The sequence below is a fragment of the Euleptes europaea genome, chromosome 13 (assembly GCF_029931775.1).
Source record: "Euleptes europaea isolate rEulEur1 chromosome 13, rEulEur1.hap1, whole genome shotgun sequence".
In the NCBI taxonomy this organism is placed as follows: Eukaryota; Metazoa; Chordata; class Lepidosauria; order Squamata; family Sphaerodactylidae; genus Euleptes; species Euleptes europaea.
The window spans coordinates 60759266-60774882 of NC_079324.1; the positions used below are offsets into that span (position 1 = coordinate 60759266).

A 15617-nucleotide genomic window follows, 5' to 3' on the forward strand; every position below is an offset into this window, starting at 1 on the left:
CATTATTCTATCTTTCTTGATATTTGCCAGTTACAGGTGCGACTTGGGCACGATTTGGAGGCACCAGATTGCCATATTTGAAAACAGTAATTTTTCAGACTGTGTTCTGGAGAGAGATCAGTAATAAAGGACTAGCTTCTCTGAACGACACTTCGTACACGCTACCAGTCTTTGTTCGCTGTTCAGTTTCCGAAGGGTGAAAGTGAAGAGGCTTGGCTGTTACCCCCAATGAATTCGCGTTGTGCCTGAGAATATGTCCCAGGAACCTCTGTAAAATACAGGGGTTCCCAGGGCAGTCTTAGTGATACAGGGCACTGGGCAGAAGTCCAAGATGGGCCCCAGAATCACTGGCACATCCCCACTGGAGCCAAGCAAGGAATGGCCCTCTCATCCCATGACAGATGGGTGGGAGCTACTGCTTGGAGCCAGGTGCCTGAGTCCCAGACGTGGCCGGTGCAAACATCAGCTGGAGTTACCTCTCTTCTTCTACCCCTCCCCCCTTTGAAGGGGTGGGGATGTGAGAGGTCAGGGCCCGCCCAAGTGCAGGGCCTAGGACGGGTGGGGAACCTTTTTCCCGCCAAGGGCCATTTGGATATTTATAACATCATTCGTGGGCCGTACAAAATTATCAACTTAAAAATTAGCCAACCAAGCCCCAAGCAGGCAGCTGCTCCAGATGACCCCCCCCCCGGCATGGTAAGCAGGCAGGCATCCAACTGGTGGTGCACTCGCCCACCTGGTGGCACAGGATGGTTTGCTGCACCAGCCGGGCGTAGACGTCCAGCCGCACACCAGAGTTGCTCCTGCTCCGCACGGTTGGAACCGGATTCTATAGCCGGCTCCGGCTACCTCCGCCTGCAGGGATGAAATGAGACACTGGCTAAGAACTCCCCCCGCCAGCGCATTCTGGCCCTGCCCCCTTTAACCCCTCCATTGTCGCCACTTCCGCCCCCAGCCCTCTTGTAGTACAGAGGGAATGTTTCTCCATGGCCCAGGTGGGAAAGGGTTAACAGTTTCTTGGGCGGTCCTAGCAGCTCCATAGCTAAGGACTCTTCTGCAAGGGAGGGGAAAGGCTCCTTTTCTTGCCAAAACATCTGCCTTGAATAGAGGCTATTCCTGTCCACTGGAGGGGGCAGATCAACAGTCTTTGATCCTTCTGAGCTAGAGATCTGCCAGGACACAAAGGGCCAGAGCAAATGATTTTGAGGGCCTTAAACGGCCCCCGGGCCTGACATTCCCCACCCCTGGCCTAGGACAACAGCCCTGTTGCCCATTGGTTAACACCTTCTCTGGGGGTTCCATGGAATTGCAGAAAAATTCCTCAGCATGCAAGAAATTGCAGAAAGGGTTCCTTGAATGTATAGTGCAATCCTACGCAGTTACTTCCATCTAAGCTCATTGAAATCAATTGGCTTAGACCAGAGTAACTACGCAGGATTGTACAGTTTAAGATTTGAAAAATCACTGCTTAAAAAATAAATAGATTCTACACCCTGATGTGAGACTAGCAGTAGGAAAACAGGACCTTCTGAGCCATAGGTCAGAGGCAAGGAAAGATAGTCCTCAACCCGAATAGTTTTTATATATGTCCTGGTCAATTATAACATGAGAATCTTTTGAACTCTTGTAAATCTCAAGAACACTTTCCATTTTGTGATACTTTGGTTGATCCTAATACAATATTGCATGATTTGAATTTTTGTAGGGTCTTAACTGTTACCTTTATCCATCTATAGTAGAAGGTAGTTAATTTATGGTCAGATCTCACTCTGGCCTTTCTATCAATGTTCTGTTCAACCTCCTCTCCACTTGGTATTTTCTATCGGTAGACCTGGAATTCTTATCTCAATGTTTGTTTGTTTTTTGCTTGATCCTGTTCATATTTACTCAGAAGAAAAACCCAGTTTTATTCAGTGGAATGAACAATCCAATCTTATGGCCCTTTATGCTTGGAAATAAGTCCCACTTTGTGTCATGGGGGATAACTCCCATGCCTGGTGAGTGAGGGATCGCACTCTTCATTTATGTAAACTCTTAAAACTGCATCAATAAAATTCTGCACACAAAATGGTAAAGCCCCCTTATTACACGCTGCATCTTTTGTAAAGAAGATTCAAACGTTTGAATCCGCTCTGCATCTTTCTAAATAAGCCTAAAGGAGGTTCTGGGCACATTAGCACCTGAGCCGTTTCCTTAGCGGTATCTCACATAGCCCTGACCTGGATGGCCCAGGCTAGCCTGATCTCAGCAGCTAAGCAGGGCTGGCCCTGATTAGTACTTGGATGGAAGACTACCAAGGAAGTCCAGGGTTACTAATGCAGAGGCAGGTGATGGCAAACCGCCTCTGTTTGTCTTTGCCCTGACCTGGATGGCCCAGGCTAGCCAGATCTCATTAGATCTCGGAAGCTAAGCAGGATCGGCCCTGGTTAGTTCTTGGATGGGAGACCACAAGGAAGTCCAAGGTTGCTATGCAGAGGCAGGTGATGGCACATCACCTCCATTTGCCTTTGCCCTGACCTAGGGGTCTAGCCCAATCTCATCAGATCTTGAAGTTAAGCAGGGTTGGCCCTGATTAGTACTTGGATGGGAAACCACCAAGGAAGTCCAGGGTTTCTGTGCTGAGACAGGCAATGGCAAACCTCCTCTGTTAGCCTCTTGCCTTGAAAACCCTATGGGGTTGCCATAAGTCAGCTGTGACTTGATTGCACTTTACACACACCTCACATAGGGATGGGAAAAGATACATGACAAGTTCGGTGCACCACTTTCGGTTGAGGAACCAAACAGGCTTACCAGTCTATCATAATGGCAAGACAGAGCGGTTCCTCAGTGGAACAGGCTTCCTCGGGAGGTGGTGAGCTCTCCTTCCCTGGAGGTTTTTAAGCAGATGGCCATCTGTCAGCAAGGCTGATTCTATAACCTTAGGCAGGTCATGAGAGGGAGGGCATCTTGGCCATCTTCTGGGCATGGAGTAGGGGGTCACTGGGGGTGTGGGGAGGAGGTAGTTGTTAAATTTCCTGCATTGTGCAGGGGGCTGGACTAGATGACCCTGGTGGTCCCTTCCAACTCTAGGATTCTGCCCTTAAACTACTAAGGCCAGCTGTCCATTTTCACCGGAAGTTCAGGTTGCGCTTTGCCAATCTTCCTCGAGCCTCTTTCGCAGGCGCCGGTCGCCTACTGCGCACCCCTATTTGCCCCGTTCCCTCTACCGTTAGGGTCTTTGTTCGTTCTAGGTGACCAGAATTGTGCCTAAACATTTTTTTTTTAAATCTGCTTGAACAACAAAAATATGTTTGAAACCAGGGGGAGGGAATCTCGACCTTAGGTAGAATACTAACGACTTTGGCGCCGGAGAGAGGCCGTTGTTGCCGCAGCCGTCAGGCGAACGCCAAGGACAGCCCGGGTCACTGACGGCGTTATGGCGTCCTTCGCGGCCAGGACCCCGCGCGGAGGCGCCATTTTAGAGTTGTCTCTGAGGGCCGACGACGACGCCCGAGTGACCCCGCAGCCCCCGTCGCCTCTGCCGCCCCTTCTTCTCCTCCTCCTCCTCCCCGTCAGAATGAGTGTGGTGGATCACGTGCGGGAGATGGCGGCCGCCGGCCTACACTCCAACGTGCGGCTCCTCAGCGGGCTGCTGCTGACCATGAGCGGCAACAACCCGTGAGTGAGGCAGAGCAGCCCCACGGCCGCCGTCGGGTTTGGCCTCGCCGTGTCCCGCCCGCAGGGGGAGGCGGAGGCCGCGGGGTGTGGGGAAAAGGGGGCCCCCTTCTCCCGAGGGGCTCGGGGAGGCGTCTGGGCAGGAGGTCAGGGTGGCCCCACCCCTCAGGGGGCGTCTGGAGGCCTCCCGCTATTACAACGGATCTCCAGCCCATAAGAGACCAGTTCCCCTGGAGAAAAATGGCCGCTTTGGAAGGCGGGCTCTTTGGCGTTGAAGCCCCTCCCCTGCCCCAACCCCGCCCTCCTCAGGCCCCGCCCCCAAAATCTCCAGTAAGGTTGCCAGGTTCCCTCTTGGCAACCGGCGGGAGGTTTTGGGGGCGGAGCCTGAGGGGGGCGGGGTTTGGGCAGGGGAGGGGCTTCAACGCCATAGAGTCCAATGGCCAAAGCGGCCGTTTTCTCCAGGGGAACTGGTCTCTTATGGGCTGGAGATCGGTTGCAATAGCAGGAGACCTCCAGCTACTACCTGGAGGTTAAGCTAAGTAAGACGGCAGCACGTGGCTCAATATTCAATTCAAAACAAAACCAAGGGTTAGTTTATTCAAGTTAAATCATTCAAAAATCCACCAACAACCAAAGTAAGGTAAGAGTGTTAACATCACACAATTCGCCTCGCAGGGCTTAAGACAGCACCTCTGAACACGCAAGGGGCTATGTACTTCAATGCAGCCAAAAGGCTATAAAATGTAACGAATGTAATGTATCTTTTCGTTACATTTTATAGCCTTTTGGCTGCATTGAAGTACATTTGAAGTATATAGCCCCTTGCGTGTTCAGAGGTGCGGTCTTAAGCCCTGCGAGGCGAATTGTGTGAGGTTAACACTCTTACCTTACTTTGGTTTGTTGGTGGATTTTTGAATGGTTTAATTTGAATAAACTAACCCTTGGTTTTGTTTTGAATTGAATATTGAGCCACGTGCTGCCTTCTTACTTAGCTTTCACTATTTTCAGCATAGGTTCTTTCACTTCCTAGTTTACTACCTGGAGGTTGGCAACCCTAATCTCCAGGTATTTCCCAACCCCGGAGCTGGCAACCCTACAGCAGGTTCAGGGCGGAGCTTTTCGCAAGATGCGTGGATCACCCGAGGAACTCACTGCCACAGTGCCTTGTGGTGGTTGCTCACTTAGCTGGCTTACAAGTAAATCCAGACACCTTGGAGGGCTGCCATTCCAGTCACAGGGCACTTCTGCTACTCCTGGGGGCCGCCATTCTACTCGGAGACCTGCCCTTCCAGTCCCAGAGCACTGATCCCCTTCCTAGGGACCATCATTCCGCTCTCTGGGGCTGGAATGACAGTCCCAGAGTCATCTGTCTGGGCCCAGGGACTTTAACTTGAAACTCCATTCTGCATTTTCGTTGCAACTTTTTCTGTTCTGTAACTGAGGCTATCGTATTTTGGTCACATAACGAGAAGACAAGAGTCACTGGAAAAGACCGTCATGCTAGGAAAAGTTGAGGGCAGCAGGAAAAGAGGAAGATCCAACAGGAGATGGACGGACTCAATATAGGAAGCCACGACCCTCAATTTGCATGATCTGAGCAAGGCTGTCAAAGATAGGACATTTTGGAGGACTTTGATTCATAGGGTCGCCATGAGTCGGAAGTGACTTGACGGCACTTAACACACACACAAAATGACACATTGCTGTTAGTCCCATATTATGAAGTGTGTGCTTGTCTTAAGACTGACATCATATTGATTTACTTTAGACCACCTAGTGAATTCATGGCAGAGGGCTTCCTTGTTCACAGATACTCAAAAAGCAGGCTGGGGTTCCTTATGACTGAGATTCAAGGTGTATTACAGGATACAGACAGTGCAATCTCATAGGGTTGCCAACTTCCAGATGGGGGCTAGAGATCTCCCAGTATCTCCACTGATCTCCAGATGACAGAGATCAGTTCCCTCTGTATTCTGGAGATCAGTTGGAATACCGGGAGAGAATGGCTGCTTTGGAGGGAGGACTCTATGGTCCCTCCCCTCTCCAAACCCCAGGTATTTCCCAAGTGGGAGCTGGCAGCCCTGCTTATGATGTCTGTGTGTGCATTGTGGAGTCTTGGTGTATGGTGAGCGAACATATGGGTTCCGGAGTAAAAACCAAATCCCACTAATTCGCCCCTCCATTAAAAGTGCAGGAGCCCTTGCCTTTCCTCATGTGGCCCTCTAACACTTGTTTGCCTTGTCTTCCTTTCAGGGAGTTGTTTTCTCCATCACAGAAGTACCAGCTCCTAGTGTATCACGCAGATTCCCTCTTCCATGACAAGGAGTATAGGAATGCCGTCAGTAAGTATACAATGGCTTTGCAGCAGAAGAAAGCGTTGAGTAAAACTTCAAAAGTGAGGCCTTCTACAGGGAATGCTGCATCAACTCCTCAGAGTCAGGTACTCAGACTTAATACCTTAGTTGTAGCTCAGTGCCTCGCTTGTGAAGCTGTTGGGTTGATTGACATAGCATGTAAATTCATATCCAAGTTAGGTTATGCGTGAACACTTTGAAAAATGAAATACAGTACATTTGGTTGTGCATATTTTTTACCTTAAGAAGAAAGAATGTGGGGCTGGGTGCATAGCTACAGTGTTAAGCATGCAGTTTGCATGTAGAAGAGCCAAAATGTAGTCCCTGGTGCCTTCACTTTTGGTCTTGCGTAGCAGCGCTATGAAGAGCTTCTTCTTGAAAACATCCAGGAGAACTGGTGTTACACAGGATAGGCAGTACTGGGTTAGATGGGCCAAAGACATGACAGGTTCTAAAGCAGCCCATTAAGCTGATGAAACGTGTTGTATAAAATCCCATCTTTTTATTTCCTCCTGTTGTAGGAACTGCAAAACTATTAAACAATTGTGTCTATTGTATTTTCAGTGCTTGCCTTCTGAAATCGAAGTCAAGTACAAAATGGCAGAGTGCTATACCATGCTGAAGCAAGACAAAGATGCCATTGCTATACTTGATGGAATCCCTTCAAGGCAGAGAACCCCAAAGGTAGGGGGGTATTTATAGGAAACAAAAAAAGGAAGGCATTATTCTTTGTTTTCAGAATGTAATATGTAAATCTCACGTTCTCAAATAACAAGTAAAGACAGTTTGGCATTAATCATGGAGGGGATACATTTGTTCCAACCCCTGTGACGTTTTCCTTTTGAGAGAGTTAGGATGAGGAAATCCAGGGCCCTTCTTCATTGCCTGGCTAGGGCTCTTGTGATTGTATTAAAACTTCATTGTCCTGATAACTGGATTTCTGTGGGTTACAGATTAACATGATGCTGGCCAATTTGTACAAGAAGGCGGGTCAAGAACGGTCCTCTGTTACGAGCTACAAAGAGGTGCTGAGGCAGTGTCCATTAGCCCTTGATGCCATCCTAGGTAGCCATTTTCCTTCCCACCAATGATTGCTTTTAAAATTGTTTTAAATGTTGCAAGCATAAAAGGTGTAATTGAAACGTTTTAGTAGGATTGAATGTTCTTAATGTAGACTAGTTCCAAAACGTGGATTCCTGCAGGGGTGCAGCCAGCCCCCCTGCTTAGGAGGGGCACCAAGATACTCTCCAAGCTCTCTCTCCTGGGACAGGTGAGGTAGTGAGGATAGCTAGTGTGGTGGGAAAGCTTTATCAAGCCCTCCCCATCTGCAAGAATGAATGAGTATTATTAAGTTACCTGTTATACATAATACTGGAGCCTGTAGTTTCCTTGGTGACAGGACCAGCCGTCTCAACTACTGTCGTGTCTTATTTAGGTTTGCTGTCGCTCTCAGTAAAAGGCGCAGAAGTTGCTTCCATGACAATGAATGTGATTCAGAGTATCCCAAACCTAGACTGGCTTTCAGTGTGGATCAAAGCATATGCGTTTGTTCATACCGGAGATAACACTAGAGCAATCAACACCATCTGGTAAGAGCTGGGTGCAAACTGAAACGTGGTGCCTTGAAGAACGAGTTGGCGGGTATCTTGTTGAGTGTACCGCTCAAGTCAGAGACATTTCAGTGATATTAAATTGTACTCTGAATTTTTTAAATGCCACCCAGAATACATGTGCGTATGTATGTGCTTATATATGTACACGTATAACTTCTTTAGGAGCCCCGTGGCACAGAGTGGTAAGCTGCAGTACTGCAATCCAAGCTCTGCTCACGACCTGAGTTCGATCCCAACAGAAGTTGGTTTCAGGTAGCCGGCTCAAGGTTGACTCAGCCTTCCATCTTTCTGAGGTCGGTAAAATGAGTACCCAGCTTGCTGGGGGTAAAGGGAAGATGACTGGGGAAGGCACTGGGCAAACCACCCCATAAACAAAGTCTGCCTAGTAAATGCCGGGATGTGACGTCACCCCTATTCCACTGAGGAACCGCTCTAACTGTTAGAAAATTCTTCCTAATGTCTAGACAGAAACTCTTTTGATTTAAAATATTGTCGAAGGCTTTCACGGTCAGAGTTCATTGGTTCTTGTAGGTTATCCGGGCTGTGTAACCGTGGTCTTGGTATTTTCTTTCCTGACGTTTCGCCAGCAGCTTCAGAGGAGTAACACTGAAGGACAGTGTCTCTCAGTGTCAAGTGTGTAGGAAGAGTAATATATAGTCAGAAAGGGGTTGGGTTGAGCTGAATCATTGTCCTGCAAAAAGTATCAAAGGTAATTGTGATTTAATTTCAACCCGTTGGTTCTGGTCCGACCTTCTTGAGCAACAGAAAACAACTCGGCACCCTCCTCTATATGACAGCCCTTCAAGTACTTAAACATGGTTATCATATCCCCTCTCAGTCTTCTCCTCTTCAGGCTAAACATACCCAACTCCTTCAACCTTTCCTCATAGGACTTGATCTCCAGACCCCTCACCATCTTTGTTGCCCTTCTCTGGATACGTTCCAGCTTGTCTACATCTTTCTTAAATTGTGGTGCTCAAAACTGAACACAGTACTCTAGTTGTTTATTGATCCAGAGCATTCCCTTGTTCCAGGAACCGCTACAGGGGCAGGTCCTCCCTTGTGAAGGACTAAGGCACTCCCTTTTTCTGATGCTTAGAAATTGTCTGTGCCCTCTCCTTTTCCTTTTTACTATCTCGTTTGCGCTGAAAAAAAGCCCACAGCATGGGTAGGCTCAAGGCAAATGTGTCTAACAGTTGGATTTCAGAAGGCTGTTTTTAAATTGCTGATCATTGTAATTTGTTTCTAAGGGCCTATGGCTCATACAAATAAATTTGTTCTATTCTTGTAATTTGTTTTTCTGTTTGTTCTTCTCCCTCGAAAAAGCTCTCTGGAGAAAAAGTCACTACTGAGGGACAACGTTGATATATTAGGGAGTTTAGCAGACCTGTATTTCAGAGCTGGCGACAATAAGAATGCAATTCTAAAATTTGAACAGGCGCAGATGTTGGATCCATATTTGATAAAGGGTAAGTCTCTGGGAAATCCGGGCGATTTGCTAGAATCTTTTGTGCGTTCAAGTTAATTACACTACAATAATTTGTAACAGCGCTGAAGTTGAACAACAAACTAAACTAAAATTATAGGATTCATCCCGATTATTCTTTTTCTTTTTGCCCTTGTGCTTGTACAGTGAGGGAAACAAGCAGGGACCTGCAAGGAATTTGCAGGCGAGTAGAAATTCCACCCCTGCCCCTGCTGGTTGCCCCCGCTGACTCCTCATTTTTTACCCCCTTCTCCTCCCATAGTCCCTGCTCCTGCTCACCCCCTTCCTCTCACCAGCCACTCCCTCTCCCGTCACCCCGCTGTTGCTTTCTCCCTTTACCTCTGCCTTTCCTATTTTTTTAAGTGCATGCTTATGTGGTGTTGCTAGGCAACCCCACAATGCCAGCCGTGATGTTGTGAGATCTCAGTTGGCATTTTTTAAAGCTGCATTGTATATGTACACAGGCACACTGGCTGCTTGTTTAATTGGGGGGAGGTGTTTTTTAAAAAGTACACACACACACTGCATTTTTTGGATTTTTCTGCAAATCTGGGAGTTCCCCTTGGTTTGAGGTACATCCTGTATTTTTGTACATAGCCTGATTGTGTGTGGATTTTTTTTCCATCTCTCAACTCTGGGGTCATGTTCAGAATTAGGTAAATAGATATTTGTTAATTCCATCAGTGAATTGTGATTGTTGCCAATTGAAGAACAATTTATAGTTGATCCATCAGTGGTATTAAGTGGAGCCACTTGCTGTTCCAGCCCAAAAATCAAGAATATTATTAGAAGTTTGTGTGTGATTCTGTCTAAAATCATATCCAACCCATTAGCGTCACTTAAGTGTTAAGTATCGAACATAACAGAGACTCTGAGACTGTACATATGAGTCTGTGTATATAAACATAAACTTTTTTTTCTATCCTTTTCTATCCTACACACAAAGCCACCTGGGTGACCTTAGGCAAGTTACAGTTCTGTTAGAGCTCTCTCAGCCCCACCTACCTCACAGGGTGTCTGTTGTGGGGAGGGGAAGGGAAGGTGTTTGTAAGCCGGTTTTAGTCTCCCTTAAGTGGTAGAGAAAGTCAGCATATAAAAACCAACTCTTCTTCTTCCTTTCTAAGTATCTGGGGGGGAAATTCCCTTGCATTTTTCCTACTTACTATGGCAGATGTACAAATGATCTTGTCCTCACTGGGTTATGAGGTTTTCTTCTTAATTGCTTAAAAAAAACCAAAAACCTTGTAGTCAAATCTTAATTCTTCTTTTAGGAATGGACGTCTATGGTTATTTGTTAGCCCGCGAGGGTCGCCTGGAGGACGTGGAGAATCTAGGCTGCCGTCTCTTCAATATTTCTGACCAGCATGCGGAGCCTTGGGTGGTGTCAGGGTAATGTGCTGCTTCTTGCTACCTTTGGGCTCTTCCATTGAACTTTCTTATGGTAGTCGAGCAAAGCTCAAGGCCCCTTTAAGCAGGTCCTTGGTTGGCTGCTTTTAAGTTTAGGACTGCTGGCTTAGCATCAGGGTGCCATTCCTGGGTCACTTGAAGGTGGAAGATTCACTGAAAGTCTCTGGGAGTTTGGTCAAGGCTTAGTGTGAGAGGTCCAGGAATTCCAACAGTTGCCACCTTGAACCACGAGGAAAGGCACGGTATAGATGTTTTAGTAAATAGAATTGGTATATATATAAAATTACAACTTCCCGAATACCCTTGCTGTTCCTGAACTGCTTAGAACAACTGTAACAAATCAATTCCTTAAAATAACAAAAAGCCCTTAAAAGCTGATCTGTAACAAAAATTACTTTACTTTGGTGTCTAACGTCTTAAGCTGTCAAGCAGAAATGGGCCCCCATCAGCAATGTATTTCATAATTTTGGGGGTACTACTGACAAATAGCTGTATTTTCTGTACTTTCGAACTAAAATTATTATTAACAGTAGCAGGCCTTGATCCATCAGCCTCCATAAGGCGATAAGGAAGTTGAAAGGTTGCAGGTGTTGGGAGCCAGGTAAAAGGACAGGGTGTTTTAGGGACAAGCTGAATATTATAAATCTTCCAGAACCTGTTATTCATTGTGGATGAGACTTGATTTGAAAGCAGATGTGGCTCCATCAGAGTAGCCCCACCCTCTCCACCAGTATATCCTGTGAGCATGCTATGATTTTATAGATTGTGTGTTCTGCTGTGGTTGAAGAATTCCCTGGGTGTTCGTTGGGGGGGGGAAGGTGGTGAGCAAGACAACCCTTTTCTTTCTGCAGGTGCCACAGCTTCTACAGCAAACGCTACTCCCGAGCCTTGTACTTGGGAGCCAAAGCCATCCAGCTGAACAGCAACAGCGTGCAGGCTCTGCTGCTGAAAGGCGCCGCTCTTCGGAACATGGGCAGAGTGCAGGAGGCGATCATACACTTCCGGGAAGCGATCCGGCTCGCCCCTTGCAGATTGGACTGCTATGAAGGCGCGTAGCAGTAGTGACTTTTGAAATGTACAAATATGAAATGGACCGCATGGTAGAATTTGGTATTCTGCAGGATAACAGCTGGCTGAGATGTATTCCAAACACCTGCATAAAATATGTTTTCTATGAATTTGGAAAGTTAGGTATTGGTGAGAGGAGCTGAAAATGCTAGCAAAATCCATACTTTACAGCCATGTAAATTGAATTGCCTCTAGGCTTTATGCCACAATCCTGTAAAAATATGACGGCTGCCCTTAATTTCAGACACTAAAGTCTTGAACAGTGCCAAATTCTTTGGCTGTTGCTTCAGTTAATGTGGGTGTCTTTAAGCCAAATGGGCTGCTTACTTTTGCTATGAATAGTTCTGAAACTAAGGTGGCTCTCTTCTGCAAAAAAAGTGACTTTTGCTCCTCTGCCCCTCAGGCCTCATTGAATGCTACCTGGCGTCCAACGGTCTCCGTGAAGCCACCGTCATGGCAAATAATGTCTACAAAACCCTGGGAGCCAATGCACAGACGCTTACTCTCCTAGCAACTGTCTGTCTAGAAGATCCCGTTGCACAGGAGAAAGCAAAGACGCTGCTGGACAAAGCGTTGACACAGAGGCCTGATTACATTAAAGCCGTGGTAAAGAAGGCCGAGCTTCTCAGTAAGTCTGCTTCCTTCATGCCCGCTTGATTGCATAGTTTATTCTGTGAGCATAAATATGTTCCTAAGTGCAGATTCCCGCCACACACTCACCCACCTTGGCGCTTGAAAGAGCAGCTTCCAAAATAAATTGCCATATTTTGATTTACAGTTCCTTGGTTTTTCACATCTGATGCTTGCTTCCAGCTGCCGACCTTCTTAATTCCCTCGGTTTCCCCTACTGACTTCTTCATTTTTATAGAAGGAATTGGTCATTTAGTTGCAAATACCCATCTTAAACTGTGCATTGCTAACCAAGCCTCCCTGATGTTACTGAATGAGGAGTTGCGCAATAACACTGTCCTGTCTTAAAGGTGTTGATTTTTGTGAAGAAAACAACAAATTGCTCTTCTTTTTGACAGGCCGAGAACAGAAATATGAAGATGGAATTGCTTTGCTAAGAAATGCCCTGGCCAATCAGAGTGACTGCATTCTGCATCGAATGTTAGGGGATTTCCTGGTAGCTGTTAATGAGTATCAAGAAGCCATGGACCAGTATAGTATTGCTCTAAGGTAAGTTTATGAGAACCACAAGTTTCTGTTGAATGGCAGGTGTTGTGACCCTAAATGCTCATGAATTACTCTGCTGAGCTATCGGCTTCCAGTAGCTGAACGTGGCCCAGGTTTTCTGTCATTCTTTTATTGTGTGCATTCACACATGCAGAGTGCTCTAACAGTGTTCCAAAAACATGCACAGGTTCTGGTTTTCCCAGCTGAAGAGAAACTAGATACACCCCCAAAAGGAGTCTGAGCTTGGCAGCTGCTGCTTGTCCCCCACCCTTCTTTCTCTCTTACAACTTCTTCATGATGCATACCTATTCTCTCCAGTATCAGAGGAGCATGCCTATTATATTGGGTGCTTTGGAGCACAGGCAGGATGCTGCTGCTGTGGTCGTCTTGTTTGTGGGCTTCCTGGAGGCACCTGGTTGGCCACAGTGTGAGCAGACTGCTGGACTTGATGGGCCTTGGTCTGATCCAGGTCGTTCTTATGTTCATTTCAGGTTATTATGCTGTTTTCTGTTCCCCTAGCTTGGATCCCAATGATCAGAAGTCTCTGGAGGGAATGCAGAAAATGGAAAAAGAGGAAAGCCCCACAGATGCTACCCAGGAGGAAGACGTAGACGACATGGAAGGGAGCGGGGAAGAAGGCGACTTGGAAGGCAGTGACAGCGAGGCGGCCCAGTGGGCCGACCAAGAGCAGTGGTTCGGTATGCAGTGAGGCCACTCCCCCCCCCCCCTGCTGAGCAAAAGGCCTTCTTGCCCCTGGACTGAGGAGTGCTGAGGAGCCATGGGCGCCATTGTAAAAACTGGATTGAGGCGGGCCCCAAAGCCGCCGCAGAGGTTAAAAACTCCCGTTCTGTTTTGTGCTCTCAGCGCTTCTTATTTAATATGAAAACTGAGTGCAGTGGCTTGGTGCCGGGGAGGCATTGGTGTCAAACTGCGACTTGCCTTCTTATGTCTAAAATTAGAAGCTTTGAAAGAACATAAACCATTTCTCATATCCTTGCCAATGACTAAACCAACGCTGGAATCGTGTTACAAACTAATTACTCTTGATTCCCTTTGGTGGCTAAACGTAGGCTGCTTTGTATCCTTTTGCAAAAGAGGCTTTATGCACAAAGCCCCCACGGCGGGCTGAGAGGCAGGAACTCCTCCGGAAACCTGTGGGAGTCTCTCACAAGGGCAGCCAATCCCCCTCTGCCCCCTCCCCAGTCTCTCCTGCCTTTTGTAGAAGGCACACTGCTCGAAACAGAAGCAGGCCACCTCGTGCCTCTAATTGATGAGCTGATCAGTCCACATATTAAAATAAATGGTTGCAGGGGAGGCAATTATAGTTATTTCCACATTCCATACCGGTGAGGGCCACTCCTGGAAACCTTTTCAGGGTATTGAAAACATAAGAAGGGGCCGTGGGGAAGGTCACACCAAGAAAAGCCAACTGAATGCACTTAAGGCTGTTTGTACTGAGTAATCCAAACTCGCGTCTCAACCTCAAAGCCCCTTTACCTTTGAAGATGACTTATTAAAAACAGCCTTGCAAACTTGTGGTTCAACTTTGGATTTGTTTGAAATTCTTCCGTGTGTGTGTGTGTGTGTGTTTACTGAGATGAAGAGAAGCTACAGAAGAGCACAGTAGTTGTGCGCTTCTGTTTCCTTTCTGAACTGCCTTTTTTTAACACAAAAAACTTGTGCCAATAAGAAAAGTCTCCTTTTAGAATAGTTCCTTAGCAGTATTGTACAGCATTTTACATTTCTTTGCTTCTCAGGGGCAAGGTGTGTTCTGTACCCTCTGACCTGCCCTCCACTCCAGCTACAGTTTCCTTCACTGGAAATAAAATCTCTGCTCATTGGCTGGGACAGACCCTTACCGTGGCCAGTTTGGAAGGGGTTTTTCTTCCCTAGCACTTCAAAACCTTCCTGTTAGTTGTGAATGTCACTGTGGGATGTTAGAGGATTGTGTGCGTTTTCCTCTCTCCTTTTTAATCTTCATCTGTCCTTAAGGGTCACTGCTACATGTAAAGAGTTGATGGGACATGGAGCTGTCTTATACGGAATCAAACCCTTGGTCCATCAAGGTCAGTATTGTTGAAACAGACTGGCAGCAGCTCCCCCAAGTTTCAGGCAGGGGTCTTTCATACCATCTACTGCCTGCTCCTTTTAGCTGGAGATACCAGGGATTGAACCTGGGACCTTCTGTGTGCCATCTGAGCGCAAGTGTTTCTCTGGCCTGCTACAGATGTGTAAAATGGGTCTTCCTCCTTAATCCCACCCCCTACATATAATCCTACGAATCATGAAGAAAAGTTTTCTGGTTTAGGAATTTTAAACTGTGGTAATAGGCATGCAACCTGAGCCAACAAACATTTAAAGTTAAGAATCAGCACTCTGAACCAGAAACCAAGAAGCAGCTAGAGAAGATCAGGGATGGAGGGGTGTGGCTCGGTGGTAGAGCATGCAGATGTTCTCAGGTACAATCCATGGTGTCTTCCAATCAAAAAGTTAAGTAATCTAAAAGGCCCCTGTAGCTGCTGCCAGTCAGAGTAGATAATACTGACATTTAGATCCATGTTCCGACTCAGTAGCAGGCAACTTCCTGCGTACGTGACCAAGTTGTAATGTATTCAGAATGGCTCTGAGTTGCCTTCAAGGGCAGTTTAATGTAAAGTGTGCTACAGGAGTTGAGTGCAGAGGTTACAGTAGAAGAAGAAGAAGAAGTTGGTTTTTATATGCCGACTTTCTCTACCATTTAAGGAAAAATCAAACCGACATACAATCACCTTCCCTTCCCTTCCCCTCCCCACAACAGACACCCTGTGAGGTAGGTGGGACTGAGAGAGCTGTGACTAGCCCAAGGTTACCCAGCTG

General features: G+C 46.9%; 1 protein-coding gene across 1 annotated transcript; it reads left to right on the top strand.

Moving 5' to 3' along the window:
• The first annotated feature begins 3547 nt into the window (after positions 1 to 3547).
• Positions 3548 to 13470, top strand: ANAPC7 (anaphase promoting complex subunit 7). Its single transcript, XM_056859303.1, has 11 exons — positions 3548 to 3660; positions 5911 to 6097; positions 6576 to 6695; positions 6965 to 7076; positions 7447 to 7600; positions 8951 to 9093; positions 10382 to 10499; positions 11369 to 11565; positions 11989 to 12213; positions 12614 to 12764; positions 13281 to 13470. Exons 1-11 carry the CDS (start codon positions 3560 to 3562, stop codon positions 13468 to 13470), a joined length of 1698 nt encoding a protein of 565 aa, XP_056715281.1. The 5' UTR covers positions 3548 to 3559.
• Positions 13471 to 15617: the final 2147 nt, after the last annotated feature.

What these genes read in the sequence shown, in the direction of transcription:
- ANAPC7 (XM_056859303.1), top strand. Translation starts at nt 3,560, where the DNA reads ATGAGTGTGGTGGATCACGTGCGGGAGATGGCGGCCGCCGGCCTACAC. An exon ending in GGATCCATATTTGATAAAGG is followed by an intron (nt 9,094 to 10,381) that starts GTAAGTCTCTGG and finishes TTCTTCTTTTAG; the next exon opens with GAATGGACGTCTATGGTTAT. An exon ending in AAAGAAGGCCGAGCTTCTCA is followed by an intron (nt 12,214 to 12,613) that starts GTAAGTCTGCTT and finishes TCTTTTTGACAG; the next exon opens with GCCGAGAACAGAAATATGAA.